Genomic DNA, 12,726 nt, shown 5'->3' with positions numbered 1-12,726 from the left:
ACCGGCCGTTGGACGGGCAGAGCATGGCCCTCCTCTTGTCTTTCGACCACTATCACCGCGCTGACCACTTGGGTCGTTCCAGCTACGTACGGATAGAGGGGCTCGCCCTCCGTGGATGGCGTGAGAATGGAGGCATGAGTGAGCGACGCCTTCAGCCTTTCGAGGGCTTCTTGCGCTTCGGGGGTCCACGTGAAGCGCTCGGTTTTCCTCAAGAGCCGATACAGGGGTAAGCCCTTCTCACCGAGGCGCGAGATGAACCGGCTGAGAGACGCTAGGCATCCCATAACCCTCTGTACCCCCTTTAGGTCTCGGATCGGTCCCATCCGAGTGATGGCCAAGACTTTATCAGGGTTGGGTTCGATGCCCTGCTGGGAGACAATGAAACCCAAGAGCATGCCTCGAGGCACCCCGAAAATGCACTTTTTGGGGTTAAGTTTTACCCCTTTGGCCCGTAGGCAATCGAATGCGAACCTGAGATCGGCAACCAGGTCGTCCGCCTTCCTAAATTTTACAACGATATCATCGACATATGCCTCTACGCTCTGCCTGAGATGGTCTCCGAAAACGTGGAGCATACATCGTTGGTATGTCGCTCCGGCGTTTCTGAGGCCAAAGGGCATCGTAACGTAGCAGTACATGCCGAAGGGCGTGATAAAAGAAGTCGCGAGCTGGTCGGACTCTTTCATCTTGATTTGGTGGTAACCGGAATAAGCATCAAGAAAGGATAGAAGTTCGCATCCCGCAGTAGAATCTACAATCTGATCAATTCGTGGCAAAGGAAAGGGAACCTTCGGACATGTTTTATTTAAACTAGTGTAATCTACACACATCCTCCAGTTTCTACTCTTTTTCTTCACTAATACTGGATTAGCTAGCCACTCGGGATGGAATACCTCCTTGATGAATCCGGCCGCCAGAAGTTTCTGCAACTCCTCGCCGATCGCCCGGCGCTTGAGCTCGTCGAAGCGTCACAGGTGCTGCTTCACCGGCTTGGAGTTGGGTCGGACATCAAGGGAGTGCTCGGCGACCTCCCTCGGTATGCCAGGCATATCCGAGGGTCTCCACGCGTAGATGTTAGCGTTGGCGCGAAGAAAATCGACGAGCACCACTTCCTATTTGCCGTCGAGGGCGGCGCTGATCTGCAACGCCTTGTCATTGGGGTGGCTCGGGTCGAGGGGCACCTTCTTGACACCCTCGGCGAGTTCAAAGCTCCCGGCGTGTCGGTGCGTGGAGTCCAAGGCCTCGCTTGCCATTTTGTCGAGGGTGGCTGCAAGGGCCTCGTCCTCCGCTTGAGCCTCCGCGCGCTCAACGCACTCAACGTCGCACTCGTAGGTGTGCTCGTACGAAGAGCTGATGGTGATGACGCCCTTTGGACCCGGCATTTTGAGCTTGAGGTAGGTGTAGTTGGGGACGGCCATGAACTTGGCGTAGCAAGGACGACCAAGGATCGCATGATAGGATCCTCGAAACCCCACCACCTCAAAAGTGAGCACCTCCTTGCGGAAGTTAGCCGCCGTGCCAAAGCAGACAGGCAGATCGATCTGGCCGAGGGGTTGGACTCGCTTCCCCGGTGCAATGCCATGGAATGGCGACTTGCTGGGGTGAAGCTTGTCCAGTCCGATGCCCATGAGCTCCAAGGTGTGGGCGTACATGATGTTGAGGCTGCTGCCTCCGTCCATGAGCACCTTAGAGAAGCGGGTGTTGCCGATGATGGGATCGACAACAAGTGGATACCGTCCCGAATGCGGGACGTAGTCGGGGTGGTCCTCGCGGCCAAAGGAACTGGTGTCCTTCGACCAGTCGAGGTAGGATGGCGTGGCTTTGGTGACGGAGAAAACTTCCCGGCGCTCGCGCTTGCGCTACCGAGAAGTCAAGTTTGTCGTTACTCCTCCAAAGATGAAGAAGGTGTTCTCCACTGGGGGGAACTCGTCATCTCCACCTTTGTCGACTGCATCCTTCTTCTTTTCTTCGTCGCGATGTGCGACGCGATTGTAATACTTCTTGAGCATTTCACACTGCTTGGGGGTATGATTGACTAGACCCTTGTGGTAAGGGCACGACTTCTTAAGCATATTGTCGAATTGGCCACCACCGTCTCGAGGGGGGCCTCGAGGTCCTTTGCGATCCGGGGCGGCAGCGAAGGCCTCCTCGGAGTCCTCTGCCTGCCCCGACCCGCGCTGGTTCGGTGGGACCGGCTTCTTTCCCTTCCTCCCCCGCTTCTGTTTCTTGGCGGGGGCATTGGGCTTGATGTTGCTGCCCTCCGCGGGCGCGTCGTCCTTGCGCTTGCTAGGCTTGTCGTCGAAGATGGCACCAACAGCCTCTTCGCCGGCGGCGTAGTTGGTGGCGGCGTCGAACAACTCATTGGTGTTGGTCGGACGGCTTCTCGCGAGCTCATGCACCAGGTTCCTGCACGTCGTACCCTCGAGGAAGGCGTTGATGACCTCGACGTGGGTGACGCTGGGGAGCTCGGTGCATCGCTTGGAGAAGCACCGCACGTAGTCGCGCAGGGACTCGTTGGGCTTCTGACGACACCCTTTGAGGTCCCAGGAGTTCCCAGGGCGCACGTATGTGCCCTGGAAATTGCCCACAAAGATCTGGACCAAGTCGGCCCAGTTGTGGATCTGATCTGCAGGCAGATGCTCGAGCCACGTTCGTGTGGCATCAGCAAGGTGAAGAGGAAGGTTGCGGATGATGACCACGTCCTCCGTCGCACCGCCTAGGTGTTGGGTTGTCGAAAGCGCGGGGGAAAAGCTGCAGTTCGGATCTCCCGGCTGAACACTCGGGTGCCCGGAGGCTCCGGTGACTCGTCCCTGTCGTGCTCGGGGTCGAAGCGTCCACCCCGTCGAGGGGTGTACCTCCTGCCATCGATGATGTCGCAGGCATCGCCGTCGTCGGCATGCCCACGTGTGTCACGGATTCGCTCCCTTACGGGAGGCCTTCCGATGCGGTCGTGCACCGAGGGTGCCTTCGCACCGGGCGCTACGGCTGCCTTGCCCTTCCCTGCTGGTGGTGTGTGCACAGAAACCTCGCGGTCCTGGTGTGCGGTCCCATCAGCCCGCTCCGGGGCTTTCGAGCGCATACGAGACGCAGAACTCTCGGCCTGCTGCACGGCAGCTTGTTCGATGAGCTCCTGTGCCTCGCGGCGCAGGTTGCGACCCGAAGGCGTCGATAGCTCGGGCATGGCTTGGAGTAGATAGGCCGCAGTGACGAGTTTTTCGCCGGCCTTCTTTACTTCCGGAGATTTGTCGACGTTGTCGTCGGCCAGGATGCGCTCCCGGGCAACACGTCCCGCCGCCTGGGCATGAGCACCACGCGCGGTACGCTGCTTCTCGAGTGTGGCGCGCAGCTCCTGGGTTTGTTGACGCTGCTCGTCGAGCTTGGCTTGAAGCTCATTGAGCTGCGCCAGCTAAGCTTGTCGCGCCGCCGAGCTTGACGAGGAAGGGGCTGCAGGAGGGACCACCGGTTGGTTTGCCTGCGCGTCTGCCCCGCCGTCCCCGTCGTTGCTCGGGGCATTGTTGTTTTGCTTGTCCGCAAGGTCCGCCGTGAAGCACTCCCGGGAAGGATCGAAATCCCCTTCGCTGGAGTCTTCAGAGCAGGTGAGGCAGTAAGCCATCGCCAGCTGGAACGAGCGAAGAGCGTCGGGGTCGCAGACCCCAGAGAAGTCCTCGGCCTCGTCGGCCGCGAAGTTATTCATGAAGAAGTTGACGTCGTCGGCGACCGAGCTCGCCGTCTCGGGGTAGGATTCATCGGGAGATGACGCGATGAGGTTGCGGATCGACAGAAGATGGTGACCCGGAAGATCCTCATACTCGGTGAAGTTAGTACTGATCGAAGAGGCGTAGGTGCGAGCGGCGGTGTTGCGCATCCCGAAGGGGAAGGGCGAAGGCGAGGTCGAGCCCCCCTGGGAGACACCGGTGCCGCGGTAGGTGATGGTGCCGGCGCAGATGATGCCGAGGCACGTGATGACGAAACGGTGGCCCCGTTGGCCGTGATGCTGAGTTGCGACACGCCAGCCTCGACCCACGTGGGGGAGCCGTGGCGTGCCGCGCGATGTCGCTCCGTGCGCGCTTGTCGCGAACGCTAACCCGAGCGCCCGTTGCGCTGGGCTGGTGAAGTCGGGGTGATGGGGTCGCGTCTGGGCGAGAGGAGCCGCATGAGGTAACTGTTGCCGGTCGCTCTGAACTCGAGACTCCCGAACCAGATCACAAATCCCACTGGGAGCGGATCCGAAACACCCATAGGGTATGGGTTGGATCTGCTCGCCATCCCTGGAGATCAAATGGGAACAAGAGAGAAAAAATGTCACGCAGCTCCCCCTACCTGGCGCGCCAACTGTCGGTGTCCCGACCCGGGGGCCCGGATTCCAACTAGTAAATGCTGCGTGTTTCCTTGTCCCAGATGATGATGCAAGAGGCAACACAGTAACACACGGTTTATCCTGGTTCCGGCCGCGGGGCCGTACGTCCAGCAAAGGGGGTGTGCGAGGGCACTGTATTATCTTGCACCCGGAGTGCTTGTTGTAGGGGATACAAGTGAGGCGAGAGAGGGAGGAAGTCTCCCAGGTCTCTGCTAGAAGAGGGGTTGAACGTGATAAATAGGAAAGCCGGAGCGTAAGTGATGATGGATCACGTCGGGAGGCCTTTGAGCGTAGCGTAGCGTCCCCCCCATCCCGTCCAAAGGAAGCCCGCCTCCTCCTTTTATAGTCACAAGGAGGGGCAGCGCACATGAGTGGGGGAGCGTGGAAGTCGTCGTTTCCCCCGAATCGCGGGGTTACAGTGGTCGGATACTGTAGAAGTACACTGTGGGAAGGCGGCGGGCGTCGCAGTCACCCTGGATATCGTCCTTGGTCTTGCGGAGATCGCGCCGGTCGCCGTGCTAGCCCCTGCAGGCGGCGTGGTTGTCGCTGGCGTATGGTCGTCTATATACGGCGCGGCGGCATTTAGTGGGCCCTGCGGTCTAGGGTCCTGCATGCACCAGTGGTAGTGGTAGCGCGCGACGGCCCCGGACCCCCTGGTTGGAGTGCGGGCGTGCACACTAGGAGGTCCGGGGGACACGTGGAGGTCCGGGGGGCACGTGGAGGTCCCGGACTCCTCAAGGGGGGAGGTCCGGGGCTTCGTCCGTGCATGCTGAGCGCCCCTCTCGGAAGGACACGTGACGTCGCCGGACCCCTTCCCCAGCGAGGGACGGGTCCGGTTGGTCAGCGTAGGCAAAAAAGTAACGGGAGCAGTGTCGAGCCTGTCTTGTCCCGCATCGCAGATCCCACAGTGCTGCTACAGCATCCGAGATGGCGGAGCGGTGACCGAAGTCAGCAGATGGGACCCCGATCACATCCACTGTGGGAATGGAGGCCTGACGCCGCCTGTCCTGGGTGCCGTGGTGGAGTGGCTGGCCTTTAATGCCTTCGTACGGCGAGCGGTTGGGCGGCGGGGCCGTTCGTCCTTTGTGCCGAGGGGTGGCCTCGAGCGAAGTGGAGATGAGTTACTCCCTCGAGGGTAGGTTCGCTACCCTCGAGCGAGGCGGAGATGTGTTGCGCAGTCGAGGGTCCCGAGGGGAGCCCTCGAGCGAGGTAGAGATGAGCCACCCGCTCGAGGGTAGATCCGCTACCCTCGAGCGAGGCGGAGATTGTCCAGCGGGCCCGAGTGGGATGCGAATGGGCCGCACGCTGGGTTTCTTTGAGTCCTTTCCTTTCTTCCAGGTTGGAAGGAGGCCGTGGGCCTTCGTGGGCCCAGTTGCCTTAACAAGTTTGTGGAAACTGGCTATGAAAGTCGTCAAGAGAATGCAGCTGCAGCGACGTGGCAACGCTCGAGCTCTGTTGTCTGCTCTGCTCTCTGACATTTCCTTTTGAACCCGATTCTTGCAGCCTTGATTTCTCCCAAATCTGTTAATGAGTGTCAAAATCGGTCAAAAACAAAGTTGTAGGTCTAACCTTTATCTACAACTTTCTCACAACCATCTCCTTTAATTTTGCATCTAATGCATCCAGAATATACTCTGAACCTGGGAACGGAATGGATGAGCCCATTCAGTTTCGTCAGATAATAGTTGGCAATGACGATTTGCATCTTTGGGCTCCAAACCACATTTCTTCCTTGATCATCACCTCAGCCAGAAACTGCTGCCACGCCTTGTCCAAAGACGGTACATTCAATTTTGCAGTTATATGGCCAAACCTTAGATGCAAAAATATTTACAAATGACTTGCAAATAGGGCTAGCTGAAACTGTTTCAGAGTTTCAGACTTGACCAAATTCAACCTGTCAAACTGATGAACAGCATCACATTCAAACTTTGCATTCAAATTTAAATGTCTAAACCTTCTCTTCTTTCTCCAAGAAATACTGTCATATGTTGAACAACCATGGTACATGCCATTTTACAACTTATTACCCGAGGTTCAGATACAAAATTCCCTATAATTCAACCTCGAAATTGGCTAAACTTCACTGTTTTCAACTTTCAGATAGCCATTTTCGGCTGGTATTTCGAATTCAGAAATAGCCCAACTAGCAATCTGATAAAAATGCATCCAGAAAAGGAATCACATTGAAATGCTTACGGTATCAAAGCTAGTGTTCAGTGAACCATGGCCTTCTCCATCATAGAATTCTATAAATTTCATGGCAAAGAACATAATGTCAGATGGGGCCTTCTGAATGGGAACCTAGACTTACACGTGTCTCCAGTTCTTGAATGACTTGAATTTGAGGTGCATCCTTAGACAGTGCATCGCTGAGACGATGCATGATTTTTTCCCCATGTCAAATAGATTCTCTGTTTATAGATTACTATTGCAATTCCTTTAAAAAAATAGATTGCTCTTGCAAATAACAGGGTGGTGGCTACCTGCTGCGAAATGTAGTTAACTGCAATTTATCTGATGTACCATATATGTATGATTTCATCTCGAAGATTCTGCACCACCCCTGAGGCCAAGTGCAAAGAGCACGTGGAGGCTAGGCATCCCAAGAACGACCTCTACCAGTGCTGCTCCCACCTCAAGAACTAGTAAGCAGCAGCATATGCCAGCTTTGACAAGAGGCATATGCTTTATCAGAACCACAAATAGAGAAAACTTTCGTGATCCACTAGTATTGTTATCATCATCATGTACGTAATGAATGGTTACTCTATGTATTACGGGTCTGAACTGCTGGCAGCAGCTGCTGCTTCGGTTCTGTTTGCCCTATCTAAATATGTAATCCTTCACTGTCAAGTGTCAAGTGTCAACCTGTTGCGTTGCAACATCGATTGTGTGGAGTTGTGATCTGCTTGCTTAATAATTTCATCGTGTCACTATGATGATCAGTGACCAGAGAACTGACAAATCACCTGAAAGTTCATTTGAGCCAAATTTTGCAAGTCGTCTTTAGTTTCTTCGCTCAGCATTGCTAGCTAGGGGAAGGAAAAAAACATTTGAAAGGGCAAGGGTGCCACAAAACACGACATTTCTTAAGGTAGGACGAAAGAATAACTCATGAGCTTGATGGGGTCCAAACAAATGGTTGGTAATTCTTTACAAGCTCAATAATACAGTGGTACAATCTGCCAACAGATAACCTTTTATGGCAAACACCTTACATGAAAATAATGTTCGCAATCACATCTCAAGCTCATAATCTGAATAAATTTGTGTTCCTTGTCAATGTAGTTAAAGACAGACTACAACAGAGGCTCCCTCATAATCTTTTGTTTCCGTCAAGTGACCCAACCGCTATTATACAGCTGAAGATTGATAGAGCCCAGCTGATGATTCAGTTATATATATACGCGCGTCCTGCTGTTCTCTACAGCTCTCCATTGTTGGAATTAAGGGTGCACCTACAAGAATACAAGTATCCAGTATAAGATGAGACAGACTTGACAACATTAATAAATTATCAGGAGGAAATACTATGCAGCATAAATCAATTAAATCTGTTGGGTCTTATAAATACTATGAAGCTTGTTGAGGAAATCTATGGCCTACAGATAAACAAAGAAATCAATCTAGAGGCAAGAACTACTGATCCTAGTTAAGAAAATTTGAAATGCAAGAGCTGTTAGGCCACATCTCAGGAGATACTAGATGTTGGTTATCCGCACTAATAAACTACGACCACCGTTTCCTGCTATGCATGCATCCAAAAAAGGATGTAAATGTACTTCACATAAATAATTATCTTGCATCAAAGGCCTGGTGAGTCATGATATATTGGTATATTGTACCTTCCGATGAGGGCTTCAAGCTGAGGGTCAAGCTCAATTCTGTGCATGTTCAAATAAGCATTCAGTCCATTCTGCTCCAAGTACCTGATAATAAAGGAATGTGGCAATAATTAATGCTGATGTTTCAAAAAGTTCTGCAGATATAGCAGCAGTAATGGTCTCATGATAGAATATATCAGCGGATATGAACAAACATATCAACAAGTAAATGTGCAGGCACAGACTAAAAGTAAACAACTAATTAATTTCCAGAGTATAAGTTCATTAAAAAATGAATAGTCCAAACTGTTTCTTCTGAATGCAACAGGACTAACAGCGACAGATAAAACGATGTTGCTGTGGATACAGCATAAGGAGAACATAAGCAACAAAGATAGTTAAATGGAAAAAAAAAAACTGAAGTAATACCTAAGCAATCTTAACAAGCTGATCGTGGCTGTCATGGCCATATATATGATGGCAGCATATGGTCAACAATAAAATACGAAGCTCATGATCTATCATAACATTGTGAGGCTTCACATCTCGGTGCATAATGCCTTGTGAATGACAGTAATCTAATGCCTGTGCACATAAAATAGAAATAGTAAGATAAATGGAGCCAGACTCACTAATAGTTGTTAATCAGATCAAAAGTAACCTAGTGTGGTCATTTGTTACATATGCAGAATTCCCATTTCCTTTACAATGCACCCCAAAAAGAAACTATTGGGACATTAAAACTCAACAGCAGATATAGATAATACTAAATTACCAAGTCTTCTTTACACAAACAACATAAACCAAGCCTTTACTCCAGAGCAAATGGATGAGTCTCCTCTGCAGTACTGCAGGGAGACTCTCCCACTGACCTGTGGCCCCCTGAACTATGGGGCCCGCAGGTCAGTGGCACCGAGTCCCTCTGCAGTACTGCAGAGGAACTGGTTCCAGAGCAAACTATTGGGTTACCAAGACTTCCTTAGAGAAGGCAATATAGCCGTTAGCCTGTTATGCAATAAGAACAGTATGAGCAAGAATCAAACCTTGAATAACTCGTAGATGTAATAGCGAATGTCATAATCTGTCAATGTTGGGTAAAGCACTTTGAAATCTGTGTTGTTGACATATTCAAAGATCACACTAGGTGTTTTTGAGTGCTGGTCTAACAATATCAAGCAGCTTCACAATATTAGGGCCTCCACCAAGATTCTGAAGGATTTTAATTTCTCTTTTGATCTGCAGCAGCACGAGGTGTAGGTTAAAATCTCGATAAGAATGCCATCGTTATCTAAACAGGTGTAATGAAAACAGTAGCCTGTTCTTGCTAAGCTAGTAGGCTCCATCCGTGTAGGTTGTCTCCAGGGCGGCTGGACGAGGGTGAGTTGAGGATGCGGCAGCGGGGTGCGACTAAATAGCAGGACGGCAGGACGGGCATGGGAGCAGCTGGACCGCGCCGCACCTAGTCCATTCGAGCTCCGCACTGCTCATTCCACACGCGTGCCGCGCGCCCCTCGCTGCCCCCGCATGCTCAGCAGCCTAGACCCGCCCCGCGCGGCTCCCTGCTCCCTGGTCCTCCTGCACCGCGCCGACCTCCTGCCAGTGCTCGCGCGCCACCGCGCAGCAGCTCATGGGGCTCGATGTTGGGAGGCTGGTGCAGCGCCGGGATCGGGTGCACGTCTGGGGGAGAGAGTGGCGACGACAGGGTGGTGCGGCGCCGAACCAAAATCCAATCGGAAGCCGATGCAGACCAGGGTGGATCAGATGGGGAAGATCGGAGAACTTTATTTTCAAACAATTTAGAGATGAGAACTTGGTGTAATTTTTATTGAATTCTGGAAGATTCAAATAATACTTAAGAAAAATGGGTAGTTATCGCCAAGCAGCTACTATTTCAGCTTGGAAAGAAGACACTCCATGGTTGCAAATAAACAAAGCAAAATGCATCTTTTAAACTGGTACCAGTATCAATAACAGATCCTTTCACTTTTGTGTGTAAATGCACAACATAACCTAACCTGTCCGGTCTGTATGCATCCAAGAAGTGCCAGGCCAGGGGAATACACTAACCTGATTAATTTTCTGAAGAAGTCCAATGATATAATTTTCACGAGAAAAAGTATCAGAACAAATAAGAAGTTCCAGGCTTCCAGCTATGATATGAATTCTTTGTGGCTACATAGTTAGCACCAAATCGAGATGCTTTGTCCAAGATTCATTTGTATCTAACACTTTTTTTATAAATATTTCCCACGATTCAGCATCCAAGAAATTGTGACCACTTAAAACTGCAGCTTCAACAATAGTGCAAAAAGTATCATCATAACTTGGCTCAGAAAGGCTATCAACCAATACTTGGTAAATAAACTTGCTTGGAGTGCATCCTTTGGCCACCATCTCCTTAAACAGTGCAGCACCTTCATTTGACTTGCCCATTTTGCAGAAACCCTTGATCAAAGCCTCATAAGTCATTGCATTTGGTTCATATCGCCGTTCGACCATGTCATCCCACACCCTCCCAGCCTCCTGTAACTCTCCATTCTCGCATAATCCTAGAATAAGTGAGTTACACGCCAACAAGCTTGGCACGAGCCCCTTCTCAAGCTCATCGAACAGCTTCCTCGCCTCCTGAACCATGCCATTCTTGCATAACCAGTAGATCAATGTGCTCGTGATGGCGTTATCTGGTGGGACGTTCTTCTTCACCATCCATCTCCACATCTCATATGCCTCCCTTGCCTTTCCATCCTGGCATATCGCATCAACTACTTTAGCACACAGTGGTGTGTCCGGGACATACCCTGCACCTAGCATTTCCCTCATCAGATCACGTGCCTCCGCAGATTTTCCTTCCTTGCAGCACGCCTCAATCACGACAGAGTATGTAACCTCATTCGGCAGCACCCCAGCAGCTTCCATCTCATCCATTATCCTAGCTGCATCTTGTAGCCTCCCACGCATGCAGTACCCATCTATGAGCACAGTGTACATTGTAGCATCCGGCCTACGCCCGCTGGCAATAGTATCATCAACGAGCTTCTGTGCACCTTCAAGATCCCCTTTGCCGCAGTAGGCAGTGAGAACCGTGGTGTAGGTGACGACATCCGGGACGATCCCCCACCCAGTCATTTCGTCGAGCACCTTTAGTGCAGCATCGAGGTCACCGACGCCAACGAGCCCCTTGAGCAGGATGTTGCAGGAGACGAGGTTGGGCGTGATGTAGAGCTTGGTTCGCGCAGCGCGGAAGAGCGCGGCGGCGAGGCGGAGGCGGCGCGCGGAGACGAGGGAGTGGAGGAGCGCGTTGAAGGAGCGGACGGAGGGGTGGGAGTTGAAGGACGGGAGCGAGAGGAAGAGGCGGAGGGAGGGGAGCGCGCGGAGCGCGCGGAGGAGCGGCAGGAAGGGGCGGTCGGAGAAGGCCGGGAGGCGTGCGGCGCGGAGCAAGGAGAGGACGGGGGGCAGGAGTCGCGCCGCGGCGCCGGCGTCGGAGGCGGCGGCGCGGGCGAGGCGGGAGAGTGCCGCGGCGAAGACCGGGAGCGAGGGCGGCAGCGGAGGGGCGGCGTGGAAGAGCGCGTGGCGGAGGGCGAGGACCGCGGCGTCGGGCGTGGGCGCGCGGAGGAGGAGGAGGCGGGCGAGCGAGCGCGCGGTGAGGCGGCGCGGCCAGGGCTGGAGCGGCGGGGTGACGGTGTAGCCGGACTCCGGCAGGGACGCCGGGAGCGGGGCGAGGTGCGCGACCGGCACGGTGGCCCGCGCGGCCGGCGCCGCGGAGAAGGCGCGGGCGCCGGGGCTCCACCGGCGCATGCCCCTGAGCATGGCGGGCGGCGAACACGGTAGCGGCGAGCCGGACTTGGGTGGGCGTCGCCTATGTATCGTCCGGAAGAAGATAGTTAAGCGACTTGTCGCACAGCCCAGTTCGGCTGACCTGCCCAACAGCGTTTTTTTTATATTTTTTAAAATCATTTTTTATAAAAATATATTTTCGGTTTCATAATTTATAGTTTTGTACCCCTACCGCCCGGCTGCGGGGCGGCCGGCCCCCTGTCGCCCTGCTGCCGGGCGGTAGGGACCTAAATATAAATAAATTTTTTTATTCGCATTTTGGCCCTTGGGGAGTCTGCAGCCGGGCGGCAGGTACCCACTGCCCGGTGGCGGGGCGGTAGGCCAACCCGCCGCCCGGCAGGGGGCGGCAAGCCCTCCTCTATATAAAAGGCTGAGCTCCCCCCTCCCCCCTCATTTGCTTCCCACGACATCCAGAGAAGGGGAGGGAGAGAGGAGGGGTGAGGGAGGGAGTTGCAGCTGCGAAGTCCTGCCGGATTTTGGATCCGAACCGCAGGTAATAAATATTTCACAACTTTCTTATTCTAAATTTTTTTGTATATTTAATTATATAATTAGTGTATGCAGCAGTAATGATATTTTAGCGATTTAGGTATTGTTTTTATTATAATTTATGTAGAATTAAGATTAGTTTTTAGAAAAACCATTTAGGTTTACCCACCTTTTTTTTATTGATTAGTTGTTTAATGCGAGAAAATTTTTTAAAAACTG

General features: G+C 52.8%; 1 protein-coding gene across 3 annotated transcripts; it reads right to left on the bottom strand.

Moving 5' to 3' along the window:
• Positions 1-7,484: 7,484 nt before the first annotated feature.
• On the bottom strand, positions 7,485-12,037 carry LOC120702433 (pentatricopeptide repeat-containing protein At5g16420, mitochondrial-like). 3 transcript variants are annotated; one of them, XM_039986229.1, is made up of 5 exons: positions 10,252-12,037; positions 9,228-9,861; positions 8,614-8,769; positions 8,206-8,289; positions 7,485-7,818 (listed from the first exon to the last, which is right to left on the bottom strand). In XM_039986229.1, the coding sequence occupies exon 1, from the start codon at positions 11,989-11,991 to the stop codon at positions 10,357-10,359; it is 1,635 nt and encodes a 544-aa protein (XP_039842163.1). In that variant the 5' UTR covers positions 11,992-12,037; the 3' UTR covers positions 7,485-7,818; positions 8,206-8,289; positions 8,614-8,769; positions 9,228-9,861; positions 10,252-10,356. The 3 variants fall into 3 exon arrangements, with proteins under 3 accessions (XP_039842163.1, XP_039842162.1, XP_039842165.1); XM_039986228.1 differs by having other exon boundaries at positions 9,228-9,420; XM_039986231.1 differs by lacking the exon at positions 8,614-8,769 and having other exon boundaries at positions 9,228-9,420.
• Positions 12,038-12,726: the final 689 nt, after the last annotated feature.

This window comes from Panicum virgatum, chromosome 4K (assembly GCF_016808335.1).
Source record: "Panicum virgatum strain AP13 chromosome 4K, P.virgatum_v5, whole genome shotgun sequence".
NCBI lineage: Eukaryota > Viridiplantae > Streptophyta > Magnoliopsida > Poales > Poaceae > Panicum > Panicum virgatum.
The sequence above is the reverse complement of the archived record's forward strand: the minus strand, read 5'-3'. Positions and strand labels throughout refer to the sequence as shown.

Bases quoted from the DNA above. Each gene is read 5' to 3' on its own strand.
- LOC120702433 (XM_039986229.1), bottom strand. From the start codon at position 11,991: ATGCTCAGGGGCATGCGCCGGTGGAGCCCCGGCGCCCGCGCCTTCTCC.